Source organism: Pelodiscus sinensis, chromosome 1, assembly GCF_049634645.1.
Source record: "Pelodiscus sinensis isolate JC-2024 chromosome 1, ASM4963464v1, whole genome shotgun sequence".
Lineage (NCBI taxonomy): Eukaryota > Metazoa > Chordata > Testudines > Trionychidae > Pelodiscus > Pelodiscus sinensis.
The window spans coordinates 64,443,646-64,459,174 of NC_134711.1; the positions used below are offsets into that span (position 1 = coordinate 64,443,646).

The 15,529-nt window shown below is 40.2% G+C and overlaps 1 protein-coding gene across 6 annotated transcripts in view; it reads left to right on the forward strand.

Annotated features, from left to right (window-relative positions):
• The window catches only part of CNOT2 (CCR4-NOT transcription complex subunit 2), a 132,793-nt gene that overhangs the window by 73,774 nt on the left and 43,490 nt on the right, over window positions 1–15,529 (forward strand). For all 6 annotated transcript variants that reach the window (XM_075931731.1, XM_075931743.1, XM_075931736.1 and 3 more), the window contains one exon: window positions 6,061–6,183. In XM_075931731.1, coding sequence (XP_075787846.1) covers window positions 6,073–6,183 — 111 coding nt within the window. In that variant the 5' untranslated portion in view covers window positions 6,061–6,072. The remainder of the gene's footprint in view (window positions 1–6,060; window positions 6,184–15,529) is intronic.

Consider the following 15,529-nt stretch of genomic DNA (forward strand, 5'->3'; position numbering starts at 1 on the left):
GTGAATTAGACAAACAGAAACAAGCTATACAGTTATTTTAAGAGTTTTATGAAGTAGAAAAGTAATTTTTATCAAATTGTAGAGTTCAACCTGTATTTACTTGTCTATTCTTCTAATGATAATTTGTCCCGCTTCATCATTTTTAAGCGTATACAGGGTGTTCCTGCTATACTTCGAAGATACATTTAAAAAAAAAGTGGACATATAGCGAAAATACGTAAAGTGGGGAATTTTTATTCCCATGGCTGACTTCAATTTGCACTAACTGGTCTTTTTTTGTCCTCCCCACCCCACCCCCCTTTTTTTTTTTTTTTTTTTGCATGACAGCGGGAGGTTTTAAAACGGGGAATGGGAGGACTGAAAACGGAATAGTTCCCATAAGCATCAACGACACTAGTGTGGAACCATTGTATTCCGGGGACACTTATAGCAGGGACACCCTGTATTTGTGGTGGTGGTTATAACCTGTGCTAGAAAGTTCACAATCTGAAAGGAGGTTTGTATATGTTCCCCTTAATTTTTATTACATGATACTTTGCTGTTGAGTTGCATCAAATTAGATTTATTATTTGCACTAAGGAACAAGATGGTCAACCACAATTTTATTTACTTAAAATATAAATTATTTATGTTGGCTGGTAAAAGTGGCTTCGATTGCTACAAATGCTTTGTTCTGACTTGATTTGCAGCCTGATTCAGTGGCTTTTAAACTCCCTGAATTGGACTCATACTTGTATTATTGTACTTTAATCCATTAAGCAAACACTTGAATATGAATTTTTATAAGGACAAATTAATGTTTCCAGCAGAAATAATTAGAATAAATTTTAACTGGTTAGCTAGATATGTCTACTGAACAATTGTTTGTGACTAGTAGGAAGCTATTGATGAAAACTAGACAAGTTCAGACAGATGTTAAACCACGGTTTAAACTGGGGGTGCCACTATAAGTTGGATGAGGAATTTTGCCAGACCAGGTGAGGTCATTTCTGGCCCTCCACCACTGCTGCTGGCTCCCTTCCCTCCACCCACCTCCCGCAGCCCAGTTGAGCCTTCTGGACCAGGGATGTTGCCAGACCAGATAGTTTCAGTTTATAGAAGTGCAATCTGTACTTCAGACAGCACCTTCTGGCAAATGCCCTTTTCTTTGCGAAAGACAAGATGGAAGAGGGGATATCACTAACCTCTTTCTTTTAAACACTTAGTCCAGACCAAAACAGAATAACATTTGTATCACAAATACAGGTTTTTGGAGCTGTTAAGGGGAATAGAAGAATTTAAGCAATGTTAATATATATAATATAGAAATGTGTTGCTTTGCAAAAAGAGATTTTTAAATCCTCAATTCTACAAGAAGATTTCTTAATGTACTGTTTAAAAAAAAAAAAATAAACCAAATCTGCATTGGTGATATCGGCAACAATATTGAAAAACAGAAATTTTAAAAAGAGAATTAGTTTTATTATTCTAAACCAGTTACTTATCTCCTTGAGGCTGCTAAACTCTAATATAATTTAATTGAAATCTCAAATAATTGGAGATGAGGGAGGAGATCTTTTTTAAATTTTTGAAGACAAGTTTATATGTTTATCACCAACATTAAACTATCCTAGCAAGGCATTTGCTGGTCATAATTATTGACAAAGTGTTCAGATGCAGCAGTATACTTTGTTGCACAAAACACTCATTGAAAACATACTTGTTTTGCTTACGAACAAGGGATTCTTGTTGAGATCTGAAATGTTCCCCTTTTCTCCATACATCCTCTCCACTTGCCCCTTGTTTTTTTTGTTTGTGGTGCTGTGGCTATCATCCTTCAGTGAAAAGAGCGTGCAAATGGCTGTTGGTTTCAATACTTCAAGCTTGTAATATTTGAACAATGCTTTGTGTCTAAACATCATATAAGCTCATATTATTGAACATGTTACAGTAGTGGCTGAAGGCCATAGTCCGATCTAGAGAATCCATTTTGTTTTATGATATGCAAATGCTGACTTGGAAAATTTAGGTTGTAAACTCTCTAATACTAAATTTTATGGTCTGGCTGGGACACATTAGCCTATTAGCAGTGGTCAGGTTGAACTGGTGATGGCTGCTGCTATATAGTGTGGACAGTACGTCTCAAGCATTTCAGCTTCACAAGTTTGTCCACAATGTGGTGTTTCAAGTTTTAAGGTCCTGTTTTTCTCACCCCACCCCTGTCTCTGGTGCGTCAGGTATTCCATGGGGCAATCCCGGCTTCCCCCATCTACTAATTGTGTAGTTGATAAAAATTCTATCTACTACACAATTAGTTAAATACCCGCTTCTTAACATCCTTTCTCGGAATGTGACTGGGTGCTGAACCAAAGAATTTGCCTAACCACGGGAGCTCGTTATTATCTAGCATCATTATTAGCACTTCCACTGTTTAGAGGGCTCTTAAAAGACATTTACGAGTAAATTAGAGCTAAACACAGCACAGAAGACTGAGACCCAGGACTGGTGGCTGTAAACAAATGTTATGGGACTGTGGTAAACTTGGCCACGCTCATAAGTGGACATCTGACTAGCTAAAATTATGCCATACCATGGGTATTGCCAAACCAGAGAGTGCCAGACCCAAGAGGCTCAACCTGTAGGATGAAATACCTTATTTTCCTCTGTTAATTTATTTGGTATCTGATGGCACGTGTCTCTTTCATTGTGATTCTTCATGTAAAAGCCAGAGTTCAAGTATATGTCCGTCATGCACTTGTAGCTGACTGGGCTCTTTGATCTACCAGGGACTGCATCACAATGGATAAGTAACCTTTCTGTTTAGCTTTTTCTGATGGTTTTTGTGACTTGAGAATAAGTGAGTTTTGTTGTTAGCTTCACCATGGCTGGTGAAACCCTCTTGCTCTCGGACCATCTTTCTACTTTAAGGATATTTCTAATAGTTGCTCCCTTTTATGGTAGTTGTGTTATAATTTATAAGACAGTTGTGTTATAATTACTCTGAGACATGGTGTCAGCGAGCACTATTCTACGTTTGTAGTCAGCCTTTACAAGTGATAGTTATTTTCTTGTTCACACAAGCTAATGTTTTCAATTCTGTAGGCTCACCAAAATATTTCAACAACAGTCTGCATAGAAACAGTAGACATTTTTTTTTTCTCGTTTAGAAGTTTGCTAACTGTAGACTAGGACATGGTGTAAAACTAGCATGTCTTTTGGGCCAGCATTGTGGTTAGTAAGTGTGGGACATGTGTATTAATATTAGGCTGCTTCATCAGTTCTTTCTTCTGCTTATAGGTTCTTGAGCAGAACACAGTGATGACAATTTCAGTATTTTCTAATGCCCCTGATTCCTTCCACTTTAGTTAATGATCTTCAGCAGTCATCTGACTGTCTCGTATATTGACTTCCTTATAAAATGAAGTGCTAATGTAAGGCACCATCACTGCTATTCCATGGTGTAATCCATGCTGGGATTCACACTGAGAATGGTTGGCAGTACTTAGTAGTCTGAAATTCTGTTGTTTGCCTACAACTCCAAGAATACACTTCAGTTCCCATAGTGCTTCATTGTATAGAGGGAGCATCTAGCTAAAATACTCCACAAAACCCCCTGTTTTTAGAAACAGTGTAAGTCATAGACTTTGCCTACACTATCAGTGCTTTGCCCAAATAGAAATAGTAGCAGAACCTCATTGTGTTAGATGGAATGTGTACTACCAGACAGTTTTCCTGTCCACACAGTAACACCATCTTCTCAATAGACAATAGCTATGCCACATAGCTGTATCTACTCTGGGGCTACTGCTTGCATAGCTAACAGCTAGGTGTATGGTCTTTTCACAACCCTAACCAACATAGTTATGTGGTCAAAACATGGTCGTGTAGTACTGGCTCTGCAATCACTGATCAAACAGTGTAAGTACCTGTCAGTGGCATATGTTCAAAGTTCAGACTAATTAAAGATGTGAAGTTAAAATGCAATAACTCTTGGCAGCCACCCTGTGCCTCCTCCCATCACCCCATGTACACTCTTATTTAGAAGTACAGTGGCCGTAGTTGCTTAATTGTCCTTTTTGTGGATGTACCAAATCGCTCAGAAAAAAGTGTTGATGTTGCTGAATCCTTGCAAGCCAATTGAAGCAACTAATTGTATTTACACAATCCAGTGTTCTTCTAAAAATTCATTGTTTAGGCCTTGTGTACACAATAGTTCTGTTTTTTTGGGGGTTTTTTTTGGGGGGGAGGACAAGATATCTTTTGCTGACAAAATTTGGAGGTGTCCACACTCCAAAGCTACTTTTACCAGTAAAAGTGTCTTGTTTTGCCTATGAAATAAAAACATCTGTGAGAGGCATGAAGCTTTTTGCAGCAAAGTTGAAGTAACAGGCAGTGTAGACACTGCCATTTGTTATGCTGCCATAACTGGCCTCCCTCAGTATTCCATAATACCCACCACCATGAGCATTCTGCTCTCTGTTTTGAACTCTGTTATCCTGCATATAGCTACATAAGCACTTGCAACTCCCTTTTCAAAGCTCTGACAGCTGTGTGCACCACTCTGCTCTGGCAACAAAGAGCAAATCATTAATGTGGAGTCCTGTGGTAGGCAAACTGCTGCTGCAGGGTGAGAGAGAGGAAGGAATGGGACTGCTATGCTGTGCAGAGCCAGAGAAAGGGGTGGAGTCACTATGGCCTAGGACTTATTGCTTCCAAATGCTGTCTGAATTTGGAGACAGCATGACACTATCTCACAACAACATTCGTGGTCTGTTCTTCTTCCTCTCCCCACCCCATTGTTCCTTCTAACTTTTTCCACCCATGTGCAGAATAAATTGTATGATGTGCATTGAGGCATGTGCAGATGTGCACAACCAATAGAAATGCATGCTGCCGGCTATGGATGCTGTGGAGGCTCTGCTAATCAGTAGAACAGCATCTGAATCTCTTCTGGGTGACCACCTAAGCGGGAATACCATTCTTCCCCCTCCCCCCCAAACACCTGCACACGCCCTCAGACACTCCTCCCTGCACACACCCCACTCCCCACACTTTAGTTGAAGAACAGTTTGCAGTCTAGCATATGGGCAAATAAACAGGTATCGGAATCAGCAGTTTTGACGATCTGAACTGTATGTATGGATTAGGAGTTTGTATACAAATACTTCAGTGGAGTTAGAAAATATTTCAGTTACTTTATTATGTACAAGTTTAACTATGCATGCTATGATATGCGAAACCAAGCCTTGAGTTTCAGGGAATTTGGAAAGTTGACTGCCTAATGTAGTGTTTCCCAAATGGTGTTCTGTGGAACCCTGGGGTTCCGCGAAGTGAAAATAAGGGTTCTGCGAGAGAATTCCATTACTATAACATTTTATGATTTTAAAAAATTTTGTACACATTACATGTGACTTATGTTTTTAAATATGTGGAATTAAACTAAATATTGATCTTGTGACCTTGTTTAGCATTTGTTTATTATTATCCTTACTTATTTGTGGTCTACTTTTTCTGCTCCATATGAAAGAAACTGCCCTAATAGCAGTCTTATAAGTTTAAAAGAGTTCTGTTGCCAAATGAAATTGGGAAACACTGGCCTAATGGGATCCGTGAACAACTGTTCTCTTCACTTAATCTTCATTGTACACTTGGTCAGATGGTGCATCTTCTGCTTTGCTCTAAAGCATCACTACTGCAGAAGGCCTGGGTCCTGACTAAAGAATTTATCTCATCTAGCCAAAGCTCACCATTCCATTATTCAGAATTAATATAATACTTTTGCTTTCGGGTTTTAAGTATCTTGAAATATAGTAATCCAGTAAGAGGGATGGAAGTATCTCTTTAGGTCTTGATCAGAACTTATTTTGCTAGTAATAGAATATACCCATTTAATGTTTATGCCATTCTGTAGTTGAGAAATATTTCTCTAGTATAACAGTGTCTGCATAACAGAATAAAAATATGTAGCAACACGAACTGTACACTTTTAGGAGTGATTATTAATATATAAATTGCCTTATCCATTTTGCTTCTTTGGAAAGCTATTGTTTACAGAGACTAATAATTTTTCTTATCGTTTAGGTGACAAACAGCATGTTTGGTGCTTCAAGAAAGAAGTTTGTAGAGGGGGTCGACAGTGACTACCATGATGAAAACATGTACTACAGCCAGTCTTCGATGTTCCCACATCGGTCGGAAAAAGATGTAAGATGAAAGAGCATAATATTTTACCCATTAATCATGGAGTAATCTCATAAGACATGAAATTGAAATAAGCACAGAATGTTCCCGTACTTAAGGGTTTTTGTTTAAGCTGTAACCTATGTAAGTTGTTTGGCGTGTGGTAGTTCAGATAAACTACTTCAGCACCCTACTCATAGTTTCTCAGCTAAAGATAAGGGTAGTTTAGTTCCCAAAGAAGTCCTAGATGGGTGACCTGGATACACTTTTCAAATTCAGCTGTTTGAGAGAGATTAAGAGCATATCCAGCCTTGGCCATTACAGAAGAACATCCCTTTCTTTTTTTGTCCCTAAAGTAGTTTCTGGCCCATTACTGAAGCATTGCTTATTCCCTAAATAAAACCTATTCCTTCTTTTATAGGGGGTGCTACCATACAGTTTTGCTTTTGTGGCCAAATATCCATAGGACCCTCTAGCTTCTTTCTCTCTCTCATAAGATTGAGAAATAAATTGAGAATTTTGATGCAGAAAATATTCCCCTCCCGCGCCCCCCCCCCCCACACCTGGGTGGGGGTATGGGGGAGATTCTTATAATTCAAAAGCGTATAGGACTAAGTTCTTTTAGAAAATTCAAAATTGAGGGCTTAGTATGATTACACAAAACGTAAAGGTGTACAGTAGTTAGAACACTTTTCCCTTGTTTGCCACCTGTTTCAGCTAGGTTTAATCTTCTTGAGAGGTAACACTACAAGATGGGATACTCTAGCCCAATGGTTTTCAAACGGTTGGTTGCAACCCATAACTGGATTGTGGAATGTCAGGCACTGGGTCTCATTGCTGCAGGGTGATCAGGAGACCTGCAAGGATGCTAAGGCAGACTACCTGCCTGTTCTGACACTGCAGACTGAGTTGTACCCCAGAAGCAGAGAGCAAGAGGCCCAGGTCCTAAGTGAAGTGGGGAGAGTGCACAGAGCTATGCACACTGCCCTGCCCTGAGCACTAGCTCTGCACTCCCATTGGCTGCAAACCTGCTGATTTTGTGGCACAGCATGGTCTGTGGTGCCAGGAAAGGCAGGAAGCCAGCCCTAGCACAGCCATTGCATCACTGACCAGGCACTGCTCTAGGTAAGCTCCTTCTGCCACAGCCGGAGCCCCCTCCTACACCACAAAGCACTCATCCTCAACCTACCCCGGAGCCCACACTCTTGTCAAATTGTTAGGTGTGGGCATCAACAATTGTCTTCAACTGGGTCACGAGAGCAAAAGTTTAAAAACGACTGCTCTAACCCTTTTCTCCTTTAAGGAATAGTTTGACTTGACACTTTTGCAGCGATGTCACTATATAGATTAGATCCTTTCATCAGACAAGTCCATTCGTCCGTCCGTCTCTCCCCCCCCCCCCCCCCCCCAGTAGTAAAAAGAGAGCTCTTTAGTAAAGGAAGGGTTTTAGACCCTCTTTAAAATGCATATTGTAAGTGTAAAACTATATTTTCTGCCTTTATCCATTTATATAGCACCTAACATTAGAGTGTTTTTTCTAGTTTGCCATGTAAGCTAGCTTTAACTTGAAGACTTTACTGAAAGGAAAGCTGCAAAACTAGGGGTAGGGCACCTGAAGTCTTGTCTTATACTTGGATGATTTAATGCAAGTGGGTGGGCAACAAACAGCACCACAAGTAGTTGAGCTTTGATTTAAGCTTTGTCTATACTGCACACTTTTGTCAATCCAAGTTGTGCCAGCAATCAAGAACTGGTATAATTTGGGCATGTTCACACAACTTACCTTCTGGTCCACAATTGTTGCTCTACTATCAATCCTGAGAGCCGTGCACTGTGGTTAGTTGTGTTTCTCACCACCTTCTCTAGCTAGGAGTCGTAGGATGGGGGAGTGGATCACAGTGCATCATGGGTTCAGGTTTAGCATTGAATAATCTGCTTTTTGGTCCCATTATTCCATGGACTCCTGACTGCATTTTGTGGCATTTTTCAGTGCCCCTGTTTACTGTATGGTTTCCATCTCTGAAAGAATGGATCCTACACTGCTTTCTATTGTGGTCACTGTTATGAACAGATCACAGGTAGTCACGGAGTACATCATGAACATTCAATTTGAACAGGATTTAGAGGTGCCTTTCTGTGCTACAGAAAAAAACAATACCAGATTATTTTTGGTATTCACAGAACAGCTGCACATAGTGGACCATTGCTTTTGGGCTCATGAAATAAGCACTGAGTTCTGTAGTCACATCGTTGGGCAGGCCAAGGGTGACAAACAGTGACTGCAGAACTCAGATGCAGAAAGTCACCTTCCTGCAACTGTCGGAAGCTTGTCTCAGTGGAGAAGCATATGGTGATCGCTGTATAGAAGCAAAGTCAAATCCAGATTGCTACCGGTCAGTTGCAAATCAGTTTGGAGTCAAGAAGTCCATTGTTAGGCCTACATTAACGCAAGTGTGCCAGGCCATTATTAATTACATCCTGCTAGGAAAGAACTGCGACTCTTGGCAACATGTGCAAAAAATGGATGGCTTTGTGGCAATGAGAATCCATAACTGCAGTCAGGCAATAGATGGCGCATGCATCCCTATTTTGATCTCACACCATCTTATGACAGAATATATCTATAGAAAAGGGTACTTGTCTATGATATTGCTGGTGTTTGTGAATTACAATGGACAATTCACTGACATTAATGTGGGGTAGTCCAGGAAGGTGCATTACACACTAGGGATGTAAGTGTGCATACGAGTAGTGACTCAACTAGTCACTTCTCTGCCCCCACCCTTTCTGCCTCTATCAGAGAGAGGAAGCAAGTTGTGGTGGAGGGAGCAGGACCCGGTGCTGTAGGGGTAAAGAGGAAGAAATGACTTAAAAGCCTGTTCCTCCAGCACCGTTTCCAGGGAGGCAGAGGCTAGCAGGGGACCAGGCATGAGCTCTTAACACATTTAAAAGGCAGAGCTATGGCGGGATTAGCTCCCGGGCTGGGAATTAACCTCACTGAGGCTCTGTAGTTTCCCCCCTTATCGACTAATCAAATAGTCAATGAAAATTCCATTGACTACTTGATTAGGTGATTAAACGTGATCCGTGTTACACACACATCTTCAAGAACACTGGTGTGTGCAAACAGGGTCTTTCTTTTCAGATCTGAAGATTCCAGAAGGGGCTGTTGAATGCCCATAGTGATCTTGAGAGACTCAGTATTCTCTTTGGTCCCATGACTTATGAAGCCTTACATGGGAAACCTAAATAGTAGCAAGGAGTGCTTCAGCAACATGCTGAGCAGGTGTATCATAATCATAGATTGTCCCTTTGATAACAAAGCACACTGGCACTGTCATTATGATGTATTAGACCCAAACAAGGAAAATATTTCCATGGTCATAGCAGCCTACTGTGTGCTTCATAATATTTGTGAGAGTAAGGGTGAAAAGTTTCCTCTGGGTTGAGCGTGGAGGTATTAAATACCAATTAACAGTACACACAAAAAGCTTGGTGGGAAGGGAAAGAACAGTAAAGCACAGTGTAGGCTCTTACATCTTTGTGTAGCTTCCTTTTGGAAGCTGTCCAGAGGGGTGGCATGAATGGGATACTGGGATGTTCTAGGAAGTTGCAGGGAAAGTATGGGAGGAGTTTGAAGCCAATACAGAACTGCTTTTTAAGCACACTCCAAAATGGGGATGAGAATGCATGCTTTCTGTGTGTTGCATGATTAGGAACTTCAGCATTTCCATATGCTCCTCCATCACTTATCTACCACTCCTGGCACATTAAAATTCACTCCTGACTCTCCTTTTTGCCCCTCTCGTGTTACTTTCTTTTTTAAAGTCTGCCACCATTCCCTTTGTTCTTGCTTTTTGTCTTCTGTGGATTGGAGCACCTCTCAGAATATGTCCTTGCTGATTCTCTTTGATTGCTTCCTGATGTGGAGGCCACATTTGCAGAAGAACAAGAAACAGAAAATGGGAGCATGTTTTTTTTTTCTGTGCATGCACAACATTGAATCATTGTAGTAAGATACACCTCTTTCTAAATATGAATGTTTCTCACTGTCCCTTGTCAAGCACACAACTTGGCAGATTCCGTAAACCTGGTGAGTTAGGCATGAGGGGAAGGAGTACTCCTCAGCCTGGGGAAAGGGTTTTGGGTTTGTTTTTTTTTAGTGGATCACTGCAGACAACTAGGAACAATATTGTAAATTCTGCCGCCATTTTCCACAGATGGGATGTATTGAAGCTGATATATAACTCCTGAGGGGCATGCAAAGGTGTATCTCTTGCATGTGTGTGGTTTCAGATCAGGTCCATAAGCTGCTTGCCTTTGTGCCACTTTGGTCCCTGCACAAGTGATTGCTATTAGGCATGGAAAAACTTCCTACAACATGGGAAGTTAACAAAGCACCTCTGCCAAGGAACCTTTGGTGGAGTATTGGCAAATAGCTGCAGGAAACATTTCCCTAGAGAGCTTTCTGGAGGATCCCTAGAATATTCAAGGAGCTGATTGAGGAGGTATCTGAGCCATTAGCCATCATATATGAAAAGACATGGAAGACTGGAGAGATTCTAGAACACTGGAAAAGGGCAAATATAGTACCCATCTATAAAAGGGAAAAACAGACAATCTAGGAAACTACAGACCATTCAGCTTAACTTCTGTGCTAGGAAGGGTAATGGAGCAATTAATAAGGCATCCATCTGCAGACATCTGGAAGGTAAGGTGATAAGTAACAGTCAGCATGGATTTGTCAAGAACAAATCATGTCACACCAATCTGATAGCTTTCTTTGTTAGAATAACAAGTCTTGAGGACAAGGGAGAAGCGGTAGATGTGGTATACCTAGATCTTAGTAAAGCATTAGATATGGTTTCACATGACCTTATCAATAAATTAGGGAAATAAAAACTAGATGGGGCTACTATAAGGTGGGTGCATAACTGGTTGGAAAACCATTCTCAGAGAATAATAATTAATGGTTCACAGTCATACTGGAAGGACATAAGTGGAGTTCCTCAGGGGTCTGTTTTGGGACTGATTCTGTTCAATATCTTCATCAACAATTTAGCTAATGGCGTAGAGCAGGGTTGGGGAACCTAAGGCCCAGGGGCTAGATGTGGCCCCAGCTTGCCTGGATCTGGCCCTGGTGCTCAGGGCTCCTCTTTTGTTCTCTTCCCCTCTCTTCCCCCCCCCCTCCGGGTGTTGGGGAGCCCATGCTGACATTCCAGCCCCCACCCGACTGACTTTTTTTCTGTGGGTCAGCAGCCCCTGACCCAAAAAAGGTTCCCCAGTCCTGGCATAGAGAATACATTTACAAAGTTTGTGGATGATACCAAGCTGGGAGGGGTTGCAAGTGCTTTGGAGGATTAGGGTCATAATTCAAAATGATCAGAACAAACTGGAGAAATGATCAGAGGTAAATAGGATGCAGTTCAATAAGGGCAAAGTACTCCATGTAGAAAGGAACAATCAGCTTAACACGTACAAAATGTGAAGTGACTGTCTAGGAAGGAGTACTTCAGAAAGGTATCCAGAGGTCATAGTGGACAACAAGTTAAATATGAGTCAGCAGTCTGACACTTGCAAAAAAAGTGGACATCATTCTGGGATGCATTAAGAGGCATGTTGTGAGTAAGACACAAGAACTAATTCTTCTCCTCTACTCTACACTTATTATGCTTCAGTTGGAGTATTATGTCCAGTTCTGGGTACCATATTTCAGGAAAGATATGGAGAAATTGGACAAGGTCCAGATAAGAGCAACCAAAATGGTTAAAAGTCTAGAAAACGTGACTTATGAGGGAAGACTGAAAGAACTGGGTTTGTTTAGTTTGGAAAAGAGAAGACTGAGAAGGAACATACCGCCTTTTAAGTACATAAAAGGGTGTTACAAGAAGGAGGAAGAAGAATGATTTCCCTTAACTTCTGATGATAGGACAAGAAGCAATGGGCTTAAATTGCAATAAGGAAGGTTTAGGTTGGACATTAGAAAAATCTTCCTAATGGTCAGAGTGATTAAACACTGGAATAAATTCCCTAAGAAGATTGTGGAATCTCCATTATTTGAGATATTTAAGAGCAGATTAGATAGACATCTTTGAGGGATGATCTAGATCAGTGGTTCCCAACTTTTTCCAGATGGTGACCCATTTTGACAATTCAGGAAGACTTGGTGACCCAGGGCAATTCAAAAAAAATGTGTGAATGGCTCCTTAAAAGCCACCTGAGGAGACACCTGGTGACCCTTTTGAAATGTAATGGTGACCCATATTTGGGTCCCGATCTATAGATTGGGAAACCTGATCTAGATGGTGTCCTGCCATGAGGATGGGGACTGGACTTGATCTCTCAAGGTCCCTGCCAGTTCTAATATTCTGTGATTCCTGTGATATCCGTGTGGATTAACACAGATATGACACACTGCTTAACTGCACAGGGGAATGTAAGGACACTCAAACACAGCTAGTTGTGTACAACTGTATCCCTTCATCCACTTCAAGAATATGCAAAGTTAAGGACATCTCAACCTCATGGTAGGTAATTGATAAAACACCAGAGTGACAGTTTGTCTCCCTTGCCTTCTGCTACACCTGCCAAGCTATTTTATCTTTGCATAGCACTGATCTGTGTCAAGTTATCCAACATGCCACAATATATCTGACCATATGTATCAAAGTTCCTATGGCTGGAGCAGAGCTGGGACTGCATAGCCTCTTCTCATAGTGCCAGCAGATTAAAAAACTGAGGTGTGCTCCAAACAGGAGAGCATTTGCTGAATGGAGCTTCCATAGTCATCTGGGAAGATGTGATGTAAGCTTCCCATTTCAAGCAAATGGGAAGTGGAATTTCAATTTCTGAACCATTAAAGGGGAAAGGGAGGAAGCCTATGTACTTTGAAACAGGTCAGCAGAGTTCGAACCACTGACCAGAGTTTTGGGACTCCACCTGGAGGCTGTTTGTGATGTAACCAAGTATGGTATCTATATGGTGACTTCATAACTTGCCGCTAAAAGTTCTACATCACTTGTCAGGGTGGTTTTATTTTGTTGGCAAAGCAGGAGAGTTTTGTTGGTAGAAAGAACATTGCATTGTGTATACTTCCTTTTGTTCATGTAAGCTGACTTTTGTTCAAACTCTGTAGTGTAGATGAAGTATTTGTTCAAATATTGGGCCATTCCTAGATTATCCTTAACCTCCACTCCATCCTTAGTAATTAGCGGTCCTACTTCTTCTTTTTTTGTTTTTTTCCTATTTATATGACTATAAAACCTTTTACTATTGGTTTTAATTCCCTTTGCAAGGTCCAACTCTACCTGACTTTTAGCCTTTCTCACTTTATCCCTACATGCTCTAACCTTAATAAGGTAGCTTTCTTTACTGATCCCTCCCATTTTCCACTCCTTATATGCTTTCTGCTTTTTCTTAATCACCTCTCTGAGATGCTTGCTCATCCAGGTTGGTCTAACACACCTGCCTATAAATTTTTTCCCTTTCCTAGGGATACAGGCTTCTGACAGCTTCTGCAACTTTAACTTAAAATAATTCCAGGCCTCTTCCACTTTAAGATTCATAATTTCTTTAGTCCAATCAACTTCCCTAACTAATTTCCTTAATTTACTAAAGTTAGCCCTTTTGAAATCATAAATCCTCGTCTCAGATTTATTTTTGTTTATCCTTCCATTTAATTTAAAATGAATTAGCTCATGATCACTTGAGCAAGGTTGTCTCCTATAACCATTTCATCTATGAGGTCCTCACTACTCACCAAAACCAAATCTAAAATAGTATCCCCCTTGTTGGTTCAGCAACTACTTGATGAAGGAATTCATCAGCTATCACATCTAGGAAAATCTGAGCCCTATTATTATTACTAGCACTTGTTCTCCAGTCTATATCTGGAAAGTTGAAATCTCCCATGATTACACAGTTTCCATGAGTATTTACTTCATTAAAAACATTAAAGAGGTCTCTATCCATATCCAAATTGGATCCTGGTGGTCTATAACACACCCCAAGCACTATCCCAGGGGAGGATCTGATAGTTTTCTTCCCCAATGTGATTTTTGCCCAAACAGACTCTGTCTTCTCCATTCCATCACTTCACACCACCTGATCATGTAGAGGTGCTGTCAGTTAAACGAGTTCAATGCATCCATTTTGGATTCCTATGTTTTTGGATATTGAAAGTAGTACGCAAGAAGACAAGTAGAAGTCTGCTTTTTTTCTTCTTTTAGTGAGTAGTAATTCCCTTCACAGTCTTCTGCTTTTATTTTTGTGTTTTTGTCATTTGGCTTTGAGATCAAAAGATAATGTTTGGGTAGAAATAAGATGGATTTTTTAAAAACTGTTTGTTGGTTTTGCAAGAGCACTTACAGGTGCTATTAAGGTTTGGAGCTCCATGTTTGTGATAATGACTATCGGTGACAGATTTTTAAGATTCCAAAGCTCTATATAAATATTTAGTAATTTTTAATTCTTTATCTTCAGTTTATTAATTTTTTTTTTGGCTATATAATCTTGTACACAAGTTTATTTTATCCATTACAAACATTAGGTCTCGATTTGGAAATAAACCCCTTCTGGCTTTTGTGTAATTCACTTTCAGGAGATAGTTGTGTTCCCCCTCTTCTCGCCCCCCCGCCCCCCCGGCTGCAGAATATAGTGTTTGGCCTTAAATCTCTGCCTTCTGTTGCTGCTGACACTTGCTGTGATAATGAATACAATTACAGTATTTTGTTTCCTGAGATTTATCTTGAATGCCTTTTATTTAATGCATCAATCTTTTAGCTAAAAAATTGAAGATACATTGTTAATGTCAGGCATCAAGTGTTTAGATTTACGTCAAAAGCATGCCAAAGGAATCCTCATAGAGAGGTAGCTGTGTTAGTCTGATCTTGCTAAAACAAAAGGAAAAACTATGTAGCACTTTAAAGACTACAAGTGGGTTTAATAGGTGATGAGCTTTCGTGGGCCGGACCCACAATATGATCTGAGAAAATGGGTCTGGCCCACAAAAGCTCATCACCTATTAAACCCGCTTGTTAGTCTTTAAAGTGCTACATAGTTTTTCCTTTTGTTTTAGCAAGGAATCCTCAGTCATTACAAAGAATTACATATAGTGAGGTTAGGACTGGGTGTTTTAATAGCATTAATTTAGATGTCTAAAAATTATTTAGTAAGGGATTAATAGTTTTGACCCGTCTGAATAAAGTGGAAAATTCATATCTGGCAAAAATAAATTAGCATAATAGGTTTTATGTTAATAAGAGATGTGTGTTTTTAAAAACATTTCAAATATATTTTAAAATTAAATTATTTCAAACTAATTTCCCTGCTTACCTTATAGCCCTCAGAACTTAAGTTCCATACAACAGCT